The 17,737-nt window shown below is 41.7% G+C and overlaps 1 protein-coding gene across 1 annotated transcript; it reads right to left on the reverse strand.

Moving 5' to 3' along the window:
* Window positions 1–5,075: 5,075 nt before the first annotated feature.
* Window positions 5,076–16,089, reverse strand: vgf (VGF nerve growth factor inducible). Its single transcript, XM_033610265.2, has 2 exons — window positions 15,803–16,089; window positions 5,076–10,398 (listed from the first exon to the last, which is right to left on the reverse strand). Exon 2 carries the CDS (start codon window positions 10,346–10,348, stop codon window positions 8,171–8,173), a length of 2,178 nt encoding a protein of 725 aa, XP_033466156.1. The 5' UTR covers window positions 10,349–10,398; window positions 15,803–16,089; the 3' UTR covers window positions 5,076–8,170.
* Between the last annotated feature and the right edge of the window lie 1,648 nt (window positions 16,090–17,737).

The following is a 17,737-nucleotide window of genomic DNA, read 5'->3' on the forward strand; positions in this document are numbered from 1 at the left end:
GGACTAACTGACATGATCAGATGTCAAAACATAAGCAGATAGTGATCAAATGTCAACACCGGGTAAAGATGGGGTATAATATGTGTGTGTGTGTGTGTGTGTGTGTGTGAGAGAGTGAGAGAGAGAGAGAGAGAGAGAGAGAGAGAATGATGGGTTTTATAGGCTATATGTTAGTATTACTGTTAATTGCTGCCAGTAACCTCTGCATGTTTCTGATATAAATATATGGGTTTTAATGAGCATGCTGCTTCATGTTTACTACTGAGAATTTGTATGCTCATGAATATGTTTGATCAGCTTGTGGTTTTGTGTGCATGAGCATGCATGCATACGTACATATGTCTAATGTGTGCACTTTTGTGTGTGTGTGTGTGTGTGTGTGTGTGTGTGTGTGTGTGTTTGGGTGCTCTGCAGTGGCTGCATGATGATGTTGGTGGATGAGTCACCCAGTCTTTACCACGTGACATCATGAATCACTGCACCTCTCCATGGGCAGAGCTGCAACCATCAACCACTCCACTCCTCCCTTCTCTCATCCCTCACTCCCTCCTCCCTGCCTCTGCCCAGCCCTGTGTTACTTTTTCCTCACGCTGTCATCTGGCATGCTTTCTATCTTCTCTGTCTTCTCCACTTTCTCTTTGTCTTCTCTTTATTCTGACCAGCAGTCCTTCTTTTTATTTGATTTTTACTGTAGCCTTATAACTAATTTTAACATAATGTCTCAGTCTGAGTCCTCCTTTACTAATGCACATCCCATCTCTTACTGGCTGTCTTTTATTTCTGTCACACACTCACCACCTAGTCAATTTACACCTCCATTCATGTCATCCTGTCCTGAGTATGAATTACTGAACCTCATTTGACGCCCTGTGGAAGTCCTCGTCAGTAGTTTCATAGTTTTGGTGTTTCTCCAACCTTCACACGGACATGCATTTGTGGTTACCGCTCTGCGTGGGAGTTAGCACACCTCTGCAGCCCACAATCAGCATCTCCACTGATGACTGCTCTAACCTCTAATCATCCTGCCAAACACCCCCACCCCTGAGCAGCACGATGTATCAAAGCAAGCCAAATCCTGCCTCCTGTTCCCTCCCACCTTTAATTACTGTCTGTGCTGTAATCAGCCCAAAGGACTTCACAAGGATCACAGGGGATTATCATTCTTAACCCTGGATGTGATTTATTTATGTGGATTTATTTATAACAAGAAGAGTGTAGTTTTCACAATGCACCAGACCATGATTGAGACAGTCATTGGCTTCAATGAAATTGACAGTTCCAGCATGTTTGTTTATTCAAATGTGCAATGTCTAAGATATGGCCAGAATCTTAGTTTAGAACATTTAAAAATGAACTAACATTATCGACAGCATGTGAAGAAGTTCATGTATTGTCTATGTATTGTGTTGCAGAGATGAGTACTATTTTATTTTATTTTACTTTATTTTATTTTTATTTTTATTTTTTTCTTGTTAGAATGCTCACCAGCTAGCCCTGGCTCCTCTTGTCTTGCAATACCACTTGTAGCTACCTCAAGAGGCAATCAGTGTTAATCTGATGAAAACTATGCTGAAAATGTTTGTCAGTGACCTTTTCTCTATGACATAAATGAAACAATGATGAGCTAAAAATGGATCTTGATGATAAAAAAAGATGAAATCTATATTTCATTTTCATTGACGTGATTTGACGAAAATGTTAGTTTACAGCCAAGAAGGGCTGTGTTTGTAATTATCTTCAAATGCTGCATGAGCGACAGGCTGGCGAACTCCAGTAAATAGTCTTCACCAGGATGTTTTGCTAGCCAGCGAAAACACTCACACTGGAGCAGTCAGCTGTTGGCGTGAGTTGTGAGCTGTAATTCAGCAGTAAATAATCAGCCATGTGTGTCTGACTGTGAATGGCAGAGCTCCTGAGTGGATTTGTGGAATTTGTTAGTTGCAGCAGTGGCTGTTAGCAGTTAGTTCCACTTGTTAGCGTCTGAACAGCAGAGCAAGCAGCCACCGGCCACCAGACTTAACATCTGATCTTCTCAGGACTCTACTCAGTCCGGACTGGAAAAGGTTTATGGGTTGATACAGTTTGACAGGCAGGTTGGAGGCTCAGTTTTCTGTGAGTGTAGCTGTGCTGTAAGTAATCAGTTTTCTCTGACAGAGATGAAAGTACAGTAAACCCAAAGATGGCTGAAGCTCTTGGCAAGCAACCTTTATCACCATCCTAACCACTAACTCCCAGCATGGACCTTCAGTTACAACCCAGTAGCAACTTGAATTCAGCCAGCACAAGACCCAGCGCCAGGGTTCTTTGTTACAATTATGTGTTGGCAAAGTGAAACACTGCCAATGCAGTCAATTAGGATTTTTGTTTTGTCATGGTGGACACATGAATTAAGTATAAAGATCAAGAAAGTCAGCATAGGATAGAAGCAAGGGATGATAGATAGGTCAAACAAACATGGACCTTTAACAAGGAGACTGCTATTTGTCTCCTGTGTGAAACCAAGGCCTCTAGTTTCGCAGACTGGGTGAGGCGGAGGCGCAGCGTATCTGCGCTTCGCCAACTGGGTATGGCCAGGCAGATTTTGCAAGTTTGGCACACCGTGTGCGCTGGCGCAGCTACTCCTCTTTCCCACCAGAGAAGGCGTGGAGTGGGTTTTACACAGCCGATTCACATCACACCAATCAAATGAGCCCCTCTCCTCGCCCTTAAATGCGCCGTGGAAAGGCGTGATGAGAGCTTACTCAATTCACCATGGCAGAAGAGAGCAGCAGCGTCAGACGGCCAAACTTCTCTCAGGAGGAAACTGATGTTTTGGTCCAGGAGGTCCAAGCTAGGGCATCCACTAGGTATGCCAACCATGTTGGCATAGCTTGTTGGGAAATCGGTCAAGTAATGTTCCAAATTTAAGCTAAATTTTGGTGAGGGAACAATTGGTATGGCCATTTTCAAAGGGGCCCCTTGAACTCTCACCTTAAGATATCTGAATGAAAACGGGTTCTATGGGTACCCACAAGTCTACCCTAAACTTGAGAAGGCTTGTTCATAGTAATTGCCCTTTAAATTAAAGCTGTGTATTTGTCTTTTTAAGGAAAAACCTAACCAGCCTATTGAAGAACAATGAATCAACCAACATGTATGGATACACAACAGATTAAAACAGGATTGTTGTGGACCTTAAAATGTTACTTGTATTAGTCTATGCACATCAGATAATTAGTACTATTAACTGCAAAATAAGAAACCAAGGTTTATCAGTATGTGATTCCTTAACTCTACATTGACATAGATTTCAACTAGCCTATATACTTCAACAGCATAAAAACAGCACAAACTAAATTCTGTTCACCTCCACTGTGTTAAGGAGGAGGCAAGAATTTCAGAGAAACCTAGTCAAATAAAACCGAAGCTATGGATAGATGTGACTAGAACTAGGAGAGAAAATGTGTATTCATAGACTTGTTAAACCAAAGACTTACGTAGTTAAAGTTTCTCTTTATTTTGTTCCATGACAAACTTCAATTAATGAGATTTGCTGTTGATACTCACGTTCCTCAAAATGATTCGTAATCTTTTTCTCTCTCTGTCTCATTCTCACTTCAAAGGCCATCCACCAATCCGTCCATCTGTCCATCAAATGTATCAATCTATGCCAAATGCAATGTCCAGGACTGTCAGAGTACATGACATAAGCCTGTAACTATCTCACAGTACCTGGACATTTCAGTCACTCAGGTGTTAATGACATCTGAAAACAGGAAGACTGGAAAATATGAATGCCTTTGCGACTGTAATATCCAGGTCCAGTGACATGGCTATCCAGGCTCTTTCCTTTCTCCTCTCACACTCACATAAAAATTCTCTCTGTCCACAATGAAACATTTTGTAATAAAAATAGTTGACTTTATTGTTTCTTTATGTGTAGCAAAAGTAGTCATTGACATGCGCATATGTACATCCAGCAAACGCATGTTTATTACGATGGTTACAACAAGGTACATCTAGAAAGACCATGGACAACACTTGCCGCATACATGACTCAAACAGTGATTTTAAGGTACACTGACGTCATTGTTTCTGTCATCTTTAATTTTTTTTTATACTTTTTTAATTGATGCTTGTACATCTTCAAAGAAGCAAGGTTTAGATGCAAGTATACATAAACGTGCAGACACTGTACCCTCACCTCTGGTCTGTAGCTTCAGATCTCAGCCCCTTTTTTCCCCACATCTTAATCTATAACCTCCGTCTTAATCTTGTAAAAGACAACAAATTATTAGAATTTACAAAAAGCTTTGTTTTAACCCCTCTGTTTGATTCACTCTCTTTTTCAAAACAAATGGCCTTTTGTTGACTTTTTTTTCAGTATGAGATTGTCAATGCCATGATTCTGTTTTGGCTTGGCAACAAAGATGTTGAGATTTGCTCATCCCTTAGCAACAGATAACCGCAGAGGTCAACAATACAGACTAACCAAAGAGCAGCATCTGCTCTTGTTTCCAGTGATGTTATTTGAGAAAGAGGTTAACGTGGAAAAAAGCCTATGTTTATTGACAACCGATTATCAGTAGCCATTTAAGTAAAGAAAGGAAATCTCAGCAGTACAATCCTTTTCTTTTTTGCATGATAAAAAAACTTTTTTTTTTTTTTTTTTACAATCATTTTTATAACACTGCCATCTACCAATCCAAGCAATGAAAATCCCCTCATCATGTTTTTTTTTTAAAATTGTGAACTTAGTTTTACCTGAATATGAGCCAACTGATCCCATCTCCACTGGAATCAGTTTCAGAGAATCATTTCTATTATCCCATCTGCTACCATTACAAAAGTGATGTCAGCCTTGATCTCATGGTAAACATCAAATGGTACAAAAGAAAAAAACAAAGTAATGTCAGGGATGTCACAGTGACATGTAAGGCAACCGATTTCAGCTCAGAGTTTGGAAACAACTTCCCACCTACAAATGTATAAAATGTATGACTGAATGTTGTGCAACATTTAGATAAAAAAAAAATCAGAATGGATTCTCAGTTGAAAATGATCAATGAAAAATAAATTTTGAATGCTAAAATCACACTAAATGATCTTTATTGAGCTAAAGGTAACTTTGGGGGCACTTTGGGGTGCTGTAACAAAACCATGGAGAGTATCTTTAAAGAATAAGGCTGGTGATTAACTACATCACAAATACACAAATCTCGTGTGCAGAACATAGACCAGGGGTCTACAATGTTCTTCAGGCCAAGGACCCCTTAGCTCAAAGAGAGACAGAGCAGGGACCCCCTGCTACATATATTGTATAAAGCTGAGTTGTACTTGAGATAAATCTCTTAATATTTTCTGGTCTTCTTTTGTTCGCACCTGCTTGTAGCTGCCAAGTTAGTAGCAGTTGTAGCATGGCTAGGTGCATTAGCGTCCCCTTCTACACTTTTGCTGGAGGTTTCTGAGGTGGACGTATGTCAGAGTCTCTTGCTTAAAACTTTACAAAATTATCAATTGTGGTGCACAAGAATGTTTGTACATTTGGAATAATAATGAAGTTAAATTTAGCTACTAGTTCACCTTGCTGTTATGGATAAGTGCTGCACAGCGATTCAGTGTTAGCTAGCTAGCATGATTACACAAGGATGGGTAACAGTTAGCTTATCATTATTGTTGTGTAATGTAAATTTAATTTCTTTTCCATGAATAAGCTAATTATCTTTGCTAATAATATCTTGGATTCATGTTGTTGTATATTTTTTAGATATATTTTCATTTTAATAGAGCCCTCTGTATGGGGCAGCACAGTGGTGCAGTGGCTAGCATTGGTGCCTCTCAGCAAGAGGGTTCCTGGTTCAAACCCAGGGCGCAGAGCCCGCATGCTCCACCTGCGTCAGCATGGGCCCTCTCCAGTACTCCAGCTTCCCCCACAGTCCAAAGACATGCAGGTACGTGTGAATGTGAGCATGAATGGTTGTCTGTCTCTGTTGTGACAGACAATAGTCTGGTGACCTGTCCAGGGTGTACCCCGCCTCTTGCCCAGTGTTACCTGGGATAGGCCCCAAACTCCATCAGGATAAACGGGTACAGAAAAGAATGAATGAATGAAGGACCCCCTGTTGTTGTTATTGTAAAATAATGGACATAGCCACCACAACATCACCCATTGGTTTGTGGACTCTCATTCTGAAGTTTTGATATCGGCATTTTGGCCATCTTAAGCATAAGTATTGTGATAATATCGTATTATGGATCCTCTGGTAATTCTCACCCCTTAGCCGTGGAGGAGTGAGGGGTGGATCTGACTATGAAACCGAGGACATTATCAGCAGATAGCCTGTCACTCATGATGCGTAACTTTAAGCCTTATTAAAATGCGAAGAGGCAAGTTAAAATAAAATTCAACTCCCTTACAGTTGTCATGAACGGGAAAGTAGCTGTAAAGTTGGGCATTTTAAAATGGGGGTCTTTGGGGATTGATTTGCTTTTCAGAGCCAGCCTCAAGTGGCCATTGAAGGGACTGTAGGTTTGGCACTTTGGCCTTGGCTTCATTTTTCAGCCTTTTAGGTTGCCACTTGATGTGGACCCAAACCAACCATGAATGTATCCACTAACAAGTATTGTGTGTATCAAAGCCCAATATATCTTATTCTTCTGATCCATAGAGCTGCGCTATTGTCCAGAAACTATGATCGCTTGACTAATCCTCCACTGAAAATAGTCCCCAACAAAGGCACCATTGTACATTGTGCATGTAGAGATGTGAAAATATGTGGGGTTTGAACTTCTCCATCAACCTCTCTTTTTCATTTGTCACAAAAGTGAGTGTAATACCATGAGATATGTCCTCAGTAGCAAGAAAAAGGCTTGGAAATGAAAGCCAGAGGAGGGGTCCAAAAGTAACACACACATTTGGTGTTCTAAAATTAAATATAGAATAACACCAGCCTTATTCTTTAGAAACTGGTTAAGTAAAGGAGCAGTATGCCTCCACCACTGCATCCTCCTCTGAAGGCATCAAAGAATGCCATATAGAGTTTGGCCAGGGTTTGGCACCATAGCAACAAGGTAATTGAAGTTATGCAAAAGGATGAGTCATCCAAGCCATTATAGTGGTGTTAGTGTGGCTTCCACAGCCCTTTGTATGAAATATGCTTTTTTTGGTGCGTTATATTTCATGATAAAGAGCTTCGGTGGCTATGTGTGAGTATACATGATAAGAAGGTGCTGCTCTGCTGAAATGTTTCTACTGCATTTTTATACAAAAATGATACATTTGCATAAAAATGTATTCATTTAAAAAAAATGAGATTGTGAATGTTTTTCAGCATATGGCCATTCCAACAGGATGTCTGATTTTGATTCCATCTGTAAGAGATTAAAGTTATGTCAGCTGATACACAATATGGCCAGAGGTATGTAGACACCTTGTGGTTTGGAGATGTTTTTCCTGGCCCCTTGGTTTGTGTTTGGCTGTTTCCTGCCAACACCTTTTGGATGAATTTAAACATCGACTGTGCGCCAGACCTTATCACCCAACATCAGTGTTCCCTTTTTTCATCACATATGGCTGAAATGTTTGTCATTCACATAATTTTGGCCATGTAATGTAAGTCATTTTAGAAAGATGATGAAATATTTTTCAAATTTCCTGCCTGAGATAATTACACAAATATTCCCTTTGTGTACCAACTGTAAAATTCCATCAGCCATCGAACATTTTCCAGTATCCATCACCACCTCTGACTCTGAAACAGATTTTTTTTTTTTTTTAAAGGTACAGGTAACAACATATTTAAGCGTCCTCCTTTGTTGGCATTGTAAAATGTCCAAATGGAGAATGTTGTCATGCGGAGTTTGGATGAAAAGTTCTAGCATGATACAAATCTTTGCCGTGTCATGCTTTCCACCAGTCCACATTCATCCTGTTTCCCCTTCCTTCACAGAGGAGGAGTGTAGATTTATATCTTCTGTTCATTTTCCCACCAAAGTTCCATTTCATCCAGACTAAATCTGGAAAAAAGTCCTCCTTTATGTCCTTGTCCAAATCACAACCAATCAAAATAGGAGAAAGGAACTTGTTACATATTTAACAAAACCAAACACCAGCAATACAAAATCATAAATACGCTCTTTTCTGCTCATGTCTCATCTTTTCCTCTTGTTCTCACTCTCTTCTAATCGCCTTTCAGTCCAACATCGGTCTCTTCATAAGAATCTGCTGTATGTATTTCTCCAGATCGTCATTGTTGTTGCTTTCTGGTTGCTTTCCAGCCCCATAATCTTTGTTTCTCGTCACTGCGGGTGCTGCAGGGGCTGAGTAATAAAACTTCTGTTGAGGAGGGATTGCAGGAATTCGGGGGGGGGAACGGGGTTTGGGGATGGGTACTGGCTGAAACCTGTAGCTGGTGTAGTAAGGCCTCAGCTGGAGGCCTGAGGGTGGGGTTCTCAGCCGAGGTTGGACCCAGCTGTGGTAACGACGTTTGGGAGGGAAAGAGGAGTCATCCACGGAATTTCCCAGGTAGTTGTTGGGGGTAAGAGCTGGTTTGGGGACGAAGTAACGGGGTTTGGGTCTCGGGGGAGGAGGAAAATAGATGGGGTAGTAGTCTGGGTACAGTTTCCTCTGGTAGTAGGACGGGTATGTGTAGGGGTACAAAGGGTAGCCAGTCCAAACAGATTTTGGTGATATGTGCCAGTAGTCCTGTTTAATTGACAGAGGCTTCTGAGGTTTGGGCCAGCGATTCTGATTGGCTAACAGAGGCTTGGCAGGTTTGCTCCAGAGATCCTGTGATTTGGTTTGTGAGTTCTCCTGTAACCATGTTTTGAGGAGATTGACAGCTGGTGATGGTTGCTTAGAGACAGGGAAGCTATTTTGATTGGTTGGAATCTGCGATGCTGAGAACCCATTGGTTGATGAGAATGAAGAAGACAGCGGAGGTGGAGGTCGCTGCCAACGAGACGTCATGTCAGGCGGCACGTCTTTCTTCTTCTTCTTCTCCACATCGCTGATGATATCCACCACGTCGTCAGCAGGGAGATGGAGCTTGTTGGAGATCTCAATCAGCTTGTCGATGGTCTGGGGGTCGATGTCATCCTCTTCCGTCACTTCCTGTTCCTCGTCGGACCTTTTGTCCTCAGCAGCGTTGGATAAAGACGAGCCATACTTCTTGTTCCCGTTGTTCTGTTTGACCATGTAGCGCAGCAGCATGTCCGAGGCAATGTCGGCCAACTTCTCCTCCTCCATCTTGGCTCTCTGAGCCTCGGCAGCCTGCCTCCTCATCTCCTCCTGCTCTGCTTTAGCCCGAGCTTCCTCCTCCTCAGGACTCAACACCTCTTCGTCTTCTTCCTCCTCCTCCTCCTCCTCCTCCTCCTCCTCTGGTTCATCATCCTCCATCACTTCCTGCTCTGCCGGAGGTTTGGACTGTTCAGCATTGCTGCCAGCGTAATTATTGTCCTCAAAGTCATCCATAAAGTTTCCTCCCCTGAATGTTGGGAAGTTCAGGCCTTTCTGTGTCTCCTCCTGCCATTTTAGTTTCTTCTTAGACATGGCGAGGTCGTTGCCTTTGTTGAGTGGTATGATGTCGTTGTAGCTGCTGTAACCTCTGCTTTTTCTCTGGTTTTGCTCTGAATCTCCCTCCCTCTTTGTGGCTGTGTTCAAACGTGGAAACTCCTTCATCATAGTCTCCAGGTTCTTCAGCTCCTCTGGGCTGAGCTGCTCCTCCTCCTCATTGCTGCCTTGCTCAGGGCTGTTGGGCCCCTGCTGAGAGGTGGCACCTTGCCCTTTCTCCCCTCTCACATCTACACGAGAGGACTGCTGCTCTGTTTGGACCTGGACTGTCTGACTTGTGGTACGACTGGTCACCTTTTCTGTCATCTTCTCCTCTTCCTCCTGAGCTTTCTTTCTCTCCTCTTCCTCCTCTCTTTCCTGCTCCTTCCCCTGTGCAGCCATCAGCAGCTCCAACTCCTGCCGTCCATCTCTGTCTCTGTCTGCTCCCTTCATTGTCCTCACTTCTCTGTAAGCTTCTCCTTTTTTAACCTCTCCCATCTCAGCCTTCATTTCTTCTTCCACCCCAGCGTGCTCTGCTCCCTCCCTCTTTTTCTCCACTTGTGAGCGATTCAGTGCCTCCAGTAAAACTGCTGCTAGTGTTTTGGGATCCACATCTTTAAAGAGCTCCTCTTCTTCTTCTGCCTCTTCCTTCTGTATTGATCGTGTCTCCTCTTCCTTCACAGGAGGAGTATCTCTGTGTGGGCTATCGACATCTCCAGGGGTGATGATCGGGTTGGGGGTGGACAGATGGAGGAAGGAAGCCCCTGTCAGGAGGACTAGGAGGGTAAGGGCACTTGAGGCGTTGTGGTACCCAATCATGGTCACTCAGAACAAGGCTTGCTGCGATCAGCGAGGGGGATCAGAAATGCCTGGAGGAGAGAGAAAAACACATCTTCAGTAACAATAAGTCTCCAACTTGTTGCCTTGTAGCACATAACCACAGCACAGTCATGTTTACACCTGGTATTAACATGCGTTTCAGTGATCCCAACACAAGTGGACACTCGAGACACAACACTGCTCATACCTACCTGTTACTGCCTATGTCACTAATGCTAGAAGGTCAAAGGTTATTATGTCCACACTCTCGCTAGCTGCTTGCTAACATGCTCTGTAGTCATGTTTGTGGTAGTGTATGTACTGCTAAAGATATCACTGTCAGCAGAATTCATCGTGGGAAAACGTGGTACTGGTGACACCAAATGTAACTACCACATAAGTTATTTTGAGTATTTTTTCAGATGTTTATATGTCTGTGTAGACTGATTTTGTCAACGCAATAATGTTACAAGATCTTTTGATGTTAATATTTGGTTGAATTTAGGTTGTGATGGCGGGTAACCAAAATTCAATGTCAGGACATTTAATGCCAACGTCAATTGATGAAGAATACTGACGACAGATGATGTCGATATTTTGTTGTTTTTAAGTTGTGTTGTTAAAGCAGCTGTGCGGAACTTTTTACCATTTATAAAACTGTCCCTAGTTCGTATCACCCCCCCTTGAAGATCTGCATATTTATTTGAACCCAACAGCAACAAAAAAGCCTTTCTCTATATGGCTGTTTAGCGTAGCCTTGGTCGGGTCGGACACAGCGGAAGTCAGCAAACCAGAATACGGCACCCAGAGGTGGAAGTAAGTCTGCATGCCCGCAGCGGCCCGCAGCCATTAAACCACAGAAGAAAAAGGAGCCGTGTTTACGAGTAGGATTTAAGAAACAGGCTAAATGACATGTAGTAGGGTGTAATAATGATTTCGGACACATTGCACACTCTTGTACAGTAGGTGGTGGTATACACCTGGAAGTTGTTTGCGATGACATGGAAGTAATAAGCAAGCTAAATATAATGTTAGCTGACGTGAACCGCTTTTGTCTAGTAATGTTACAACAAACGCCACAAAATTATCTGTGACTGTGACCATGAACACAAATATACAGCAGGCAGTTGTCCTCAGTTTATAAGAAATTCAGAGCTACACCAGAACATTTATGATTTTCCTCTCGCTCTCCAAAATAAATGCATGCGGTAATTGCCGGTTGCAGTCTATGGGGTGCCGTTTGTAAAGTGGCTCACGCTGAAAGTAACATCAACATTTTGCCACATTTAGCTTCAAACAATGTTTAAAAAAGTGTTGTGAATTTTTTAACGTCACCTTTTACCACATTTACAGCAATATTTGTTAACTTAGAAATATATTAAATAGTTAAATCTAAATATTAAATGTGGCACCTAAATGTTAAATGTTAAATCTAAATATTAAATCTAAATCTAAATCTAAATATTAAATCTAAATCTAAATGTTAAATCTAAATATTAAATCTAAATTTAAATCTAAATGTTCTGGGTGAAACTAAGTATTTAGCTAATATGCTAATATGCTAATTTAGCTAATATGCAAATAGGCTCCAGCCCCCCCGCGACCCTTAAGAGGATGAAGCGGTTAGAAGATGAATGAATGAATTTAGATTTAGCATTTAGATTTAACATCTATATTTATATTTAGCATTTAGATTTAGATTTAACATTTAGATTTAGATTTAAATTTAATATTTAGATTTTACATTTAACATTTAGATTTAGATTTAATATTTAGATTTAACATTTAACATTTAGGTGCCACATTTAATATTTAGATTTAACTATTTAATATATTTCCAAGTTAACAAATATTGCTGTAAATGTGGTAAAAGGTGACGTTAAAAAATTCACAACACTTTTTTAAACATTGTTTGAAGCTAAATGTGGCAAAATGTTGGTGTTATTTTCAGCGTGAGCCACTTTACAAACGGCACCCCATAGCAGTCGAAATTTTACGACACCAGGCTGTGGGTGTCATACCACTTCGACTAAAGGGGGCACTATAAACCACGAAAACGTAAAGTTCCGCACAGCTGCTTTAAGGAACCAAAATCCAACATCTTCCAAACGTCTCATGCCAATGTCATCTTGATGCAGAATAACACTTAGTTGTAAGGTATGGAGAGCAAAACCTAACGTTTCCAGAACGTCGTAATGTTAAAGGTCCACATAACTTGAAATTTTAACATTGTTTGGCATTTAAAATACGGTCAACGTGATTTTCATTCCATCTAAAATTTAACGTCTGTCCAACGTAAGAGTCCAACATCTTTCTAACTTAATTTTTTGATGTCTGGTGCCAGCTGGGATGTAGCCACAAAACTTTAAAGGTGTGCATTGAGATCAAAATTAAAGTTTGGTTCAAAGATGGGTGTGGTCTGAGCAAGGGGACTGGAAGTTATACTGTTTTCACACAACAAGCAACACGGCAACAGACTACAAGACGCTGCTGATGGCTGTGACATGCTACAAACAAAAGCTGAGCTGGCCTCAACTTTTGCCAGCACTCCAATGATGCAGTGAGGTGTCAACCAATCATATGGTTTGTTTCTAGCTGTGGTGATGTGTTATTTAGCTTAGTTAGCTGACACTTTGCTAGCTTTCTGTGTATTGCGGTGCATACAGGGATGCAGTGGAGTGGCGAAATGTGGCTCAGACACTGATCATAAGCAGATATTTTATGTCCAAATACAAACTTGAGATGACATTCAGTGGAGGTGCTTTGTAGCAGTAGTACAACACTCTAACGGCGACTCAGTGAAAACATAGCTGGGCACAGTCAGTACATTTATCTGGGTGTGTTAGTCCAACTTTGAGAAATTCAATTTAGTACAATTTCAGTAGAACTAACATATTAACCTGATTTTAAAAGTCTGGTGTAAACTGGATTATCAAAAATAAATCCATTTTCTCTAATGTCATGTAATGTAATTGGGAGTTGAATTACTCCTGCATGTATGCAGTTAATCAGACCCACATGCTCCACAGTTTCCACCCCGGACTTTGACCCAGAAGTCAAACAGCATTAAATGCAGAAGAAGAAGCCTGTAACAACGTTACAAAATGTACATTACGGACAAAACGTATAGAACTGTTAAGTTGTCCACCATGGTCCCAGTTTGCTGCTAGCTACAGTAGCTAAGTTGTTTGTCGATTGTTTGGTCTGTGATGTAATAGGTCAACTGGAAAAAGGTCAGACACTGACAGGCTGAAAGGGGGCATATCACCACCTATCGTAGCGGAGTCAAATATACTTCAGTCAATAAATCGATTCCCCTCCCGTGCTTATATACTGCGACAAGGACAGTAGTCCAATTAAATGGCCTAGCCGACTGTGCATGTAAACATACTGACTGTTGCTGTGTAGCTTGTAGAGTAAAGGGTCAAGAAGTGGGGAGGGTCCCCCCCACTAACTGTACAGGCTTGTAGCTTAGAGCTCACACACACACACACACACACACACACACACACACACACACACACACACACACACACACTTTATGCCATTGGCTGACATTTGCTTTGAGTTGCAGATTGCTGTATTGCGGCTGGAGTGATCTGGATGCAAGTTGGCCTCTTGTGTTTCACATGTGAAAACATAAACTTCTGCTGTTCTTTTCCTAACTGATCCTCAGGTGCAATCAGCTGGATCAGGTGCGTTCAGCCAGTGAAGAATTGGGAGGCACCAACTCTTTATCTTATTAGGTGTGGGCAGAGTAGAGAGATGTGGCTCTTTAGGAGCAGGATCACTGCACCACTGCAACATAGGAATGTTGTTTTGCTGATAGAGTTATTATTAGTGATTCCAGTAAGTACAGTTTCTGGTGCGGGGAGGAGGAGAGAGTGGTGGTGGGTGAGTGGTGGTGGGGTGGGGGGATTGCTTCCATCGGTTGAAATGTTTGGTCCACCATTCTGGAGTGCAACAAGTGCACTGACGTTGACGTGTATTGCCATTTCTTCAACACGCCTACACATTAGTCTGCGCCCCAGTATATTTGTTTAAAGTGCGCAAAAGATCCCCATAATAGCCGATCCTCTTTTTAATGGACCACCGCCGAATTGCACTGTTTGCTGCAGTTAATTTTTAGGACACTGCGAAAATATCTGCAGTCATTTTGTCTATATATATATAGATTTCAAGTTAAAAAAAATCGGCCATATAACGCGAGATTATCTAAAAAAAAATGAATAAATAGGCTACATAAATTAAAAAAAAAATCTACGTTTATTGAGTTTTAGAAATGATTTTTATAGCCATCAGAGATATTTCAAGACATCCTCAAGACAATCTAAAAAACAAGCTTATTTGTGATGGAATTTATTCTTATTTTCAGTTTAAATAAAAAAATAAAATCCAAGAGCCAATAACAGACCAACACGGGCACGTTCTGCAGTAGAGGCAGTGGAGGTGGCTGGATTGCAGAGGGATGCGTGATGTGCAAACACGCAGCAAATAATTGCTGATCGAATGACATATCTCATCATAAACCAAACACATCAGCTTGGTTGCATCTCTCCTATTCTGTCCTGCAGGAGCCCTCTGGCCTGAACGGGTCAACACCACAGTTTATGGCAGCAGAACGGATTAACAATCTGAGAGGCAAGAAATCAAGACAAAAATCTGTCAGCATAAAGCCACCTCCAGACTGTCAACATGAGTAACCTCCCCACAGCCTACACACTGACTGTAAACCTCCAACCCCCCCAACAATCATGGACGTCAGTGTTATGCAGACATTTTAGACACGACAAAGGACTGCCATTGTCTCTGTGGCATCATAACCTGTTTAGCGCCACCGCACCTTAATGCACATCAAGGGAAGCGTCTGAAGCAGCTCCAATCTACTCTGCTTTTTTTTTCTTCTTTTTTTTCATCTGGTTATTTTTGGCAAAGCGAGTCATGGTGGAGATGGCTGGAGATGAAGATAACTGTGATGATGATGATGATGACGATGATGATGATGATGACGGGGAAGAGGGCAACAGCCACCTCTGTTGACCATAAACAAAGGGATACAAGTAACAATCCATTCAGCTCCCACAGGGGCCGCACAGTAATTCACCGCAAAATAATGCAAATGTCCCATGAAAAAACCCCGCTAATTTATCTGTTAACTACAGACTGTGAAATATGTTATTGGATTTATCTAATCAATAAAAATATCATGTATCTAAAGGGAATTTAAATGTATTCAGATGACTATTAAACCTTCTCCAACCCAACAAACAACAGAAACTCTCTCTCTTGTAGCCTACATTCTTTGCAGATGTGAACTGCACAGTGAAAAATTGCGGAGCTTCGGAAGGATTTTAATTTTTCATCAGATTTCTCAGTATCAGTAATCAACCAGTCAACCCAATTAATTTATTTTTTTCCAGAGGAAAAAGTAAAGTAAAATAAGTTGCCTCTTACTTGCAGTTCAGTGAGAGCAGCGGGGGGATTCCAGCTTCCCCTCCCAGTCACGTCACACTCGGAGCCGCTAGAAGTCCCGCTGTCATGCACGGAGCCCACTGCCCGAACCGTGTTGTTGTTGTTGTTGTTATTGTGTGTAAGTTGTTGTCTAATGATAAGTGTCGTCACCGTTGTTGTTTGTCACTGAGTTGCGGTCACCTCCTGTGCTCCTCTCCCGGGATTCCGCTCCTCGGCTCGGTCTGATTTCAGAACCACGGACAGCGGCTGCTGCTGTCTTATACCTCGGTCCTCCCCGGCCCACGTGATTCATGCGTCAAGCGGTCCCCATTGACGTCACCAGACTGTGTTTCATTCATAAGATTTCTCTGCCCCCCCCCCCCCCTTTGATCGAACCAATTAGCTGCAGTGCTCGAGCTGTTGAATGAACAGTAGCTGGTGAATGAATTCGCAGTTTATGGTGCCATCTCTCAGGACCGGAGCCAGACTTTCTGGGGACACAGACTGTGTCTGAAGTTCAAGCAACATGTTAATAATTATAATAAAAAATTAAAGAGGCTGCATGAAATAAATTCAATTTATGTTTAAAGAATGAGCAAAGATAGGCAACATATAGGCTACATTAAATATAATTTCAAAATAATTTACTGGCTTCATTTATGTTGGGCTTGTCACCCCATCTCACCCACATGTAGCCTATTAGAAGAGACGTATTGGAGAGAGATTGTATCAGATTGTCTTATCAGAAAGTGTTAATGAAATCACATAGGCCTATCGCCACATAGGCGATTTTGGTTCTACAACCCTGCAGGGGTGTAGAACCAAAATCCTGGGCCCTATGCATAAGCAGTCTCCGTGGGCCCCCCACCCTTAGTCTTTGGATATGTCTCTCCCACACACCTTTTGAATATTCAATACATTCTCATACTGACCTTGTCACATATCAACGTTAGTTCATTCCACGTCCACGCATATGATATGCAAGGTACCCTGGGTGCGTTGCTTGATGGTTGATGTTCTGGGATGCTGTGTCACCTTCAGCCTGCATGTTATATGCATTGTCTGTTTTCAAAATACACTTCTGTTTTCACAGGAAATATACAGCTTGCATACAGTCTCTCTCAAAATAAATGCACTTCATTGGTACAACACAACAAAAGCACATGGTTGGGCTTAGGAAAAAAGAACAGGGTTTGACTTCACAATCTTATGAAAAGTGAACACCGGCTTCACAGGTCAAAATCAGTGGTTGTTGGACCCATCCACATAACCCCTCATACCCAACCTACCAGTGCACACTATTATGAGGGGTCCTATTACGCCCTAGTTACAAGTTATGAAGCACACACACGCACGCACGCACGCACGCACGCACGCACGCACGCACGCACACACACACACATACACACAGTTTTTGGTGTATATATATTTTAGCAACAGTGTGTCTTACTGCCACTTTTACGTTACATCCACTTGCAGTTACTTGATATTGGACACATTAACATACATATTACACAGCAATCATCATTACATATCTGTATAAGACAAATCTACAAAAGAAAATAGGAAATTATTAGTTTAACTTGATAGTTTTTTATTGGTAAATTATAGTTTTTTAAATAGTTTATGTAGAATATGTTTATAATTTGTTATAGATTGACACTGTTTTACAAAACCATTGTGGAGATGGGTTTGCCTTATTTAGGGCATGTATGGAAAATGGCACCATTTTTGTTTTAATGTGAGTTCTTCTTTGAACACGGGTGTATTTCCAGGTGGCAGTCGGGACCCTCCACTCCATGGGCCCCAGTGCAACCGCACTGCCTGCACTGTCTATATTGATGCCCCTGCTACTCGGACTTTTACCCTCTTAAGTTACGTTGTTGTCCCTCCACATTTCCCCCTGAAGACCCCGGGCACCGTTAAACAATAACTGCA

This window comes from Epinephelus lanceolatus, chromosome 22 (assembly GCF_041903045.1).
Source record: "Epinephelus lanceolatus isolate andai-2023 chromosome 22, ASM4190304v1, whole genome shotgun sequence".
Taxonomy (NCBI): Eukaryota; Metazoa; Chordata; class Actinopteri; order Perciformes; family Serranidae; genus Epinephelus; species Epinephelus lanceolatus.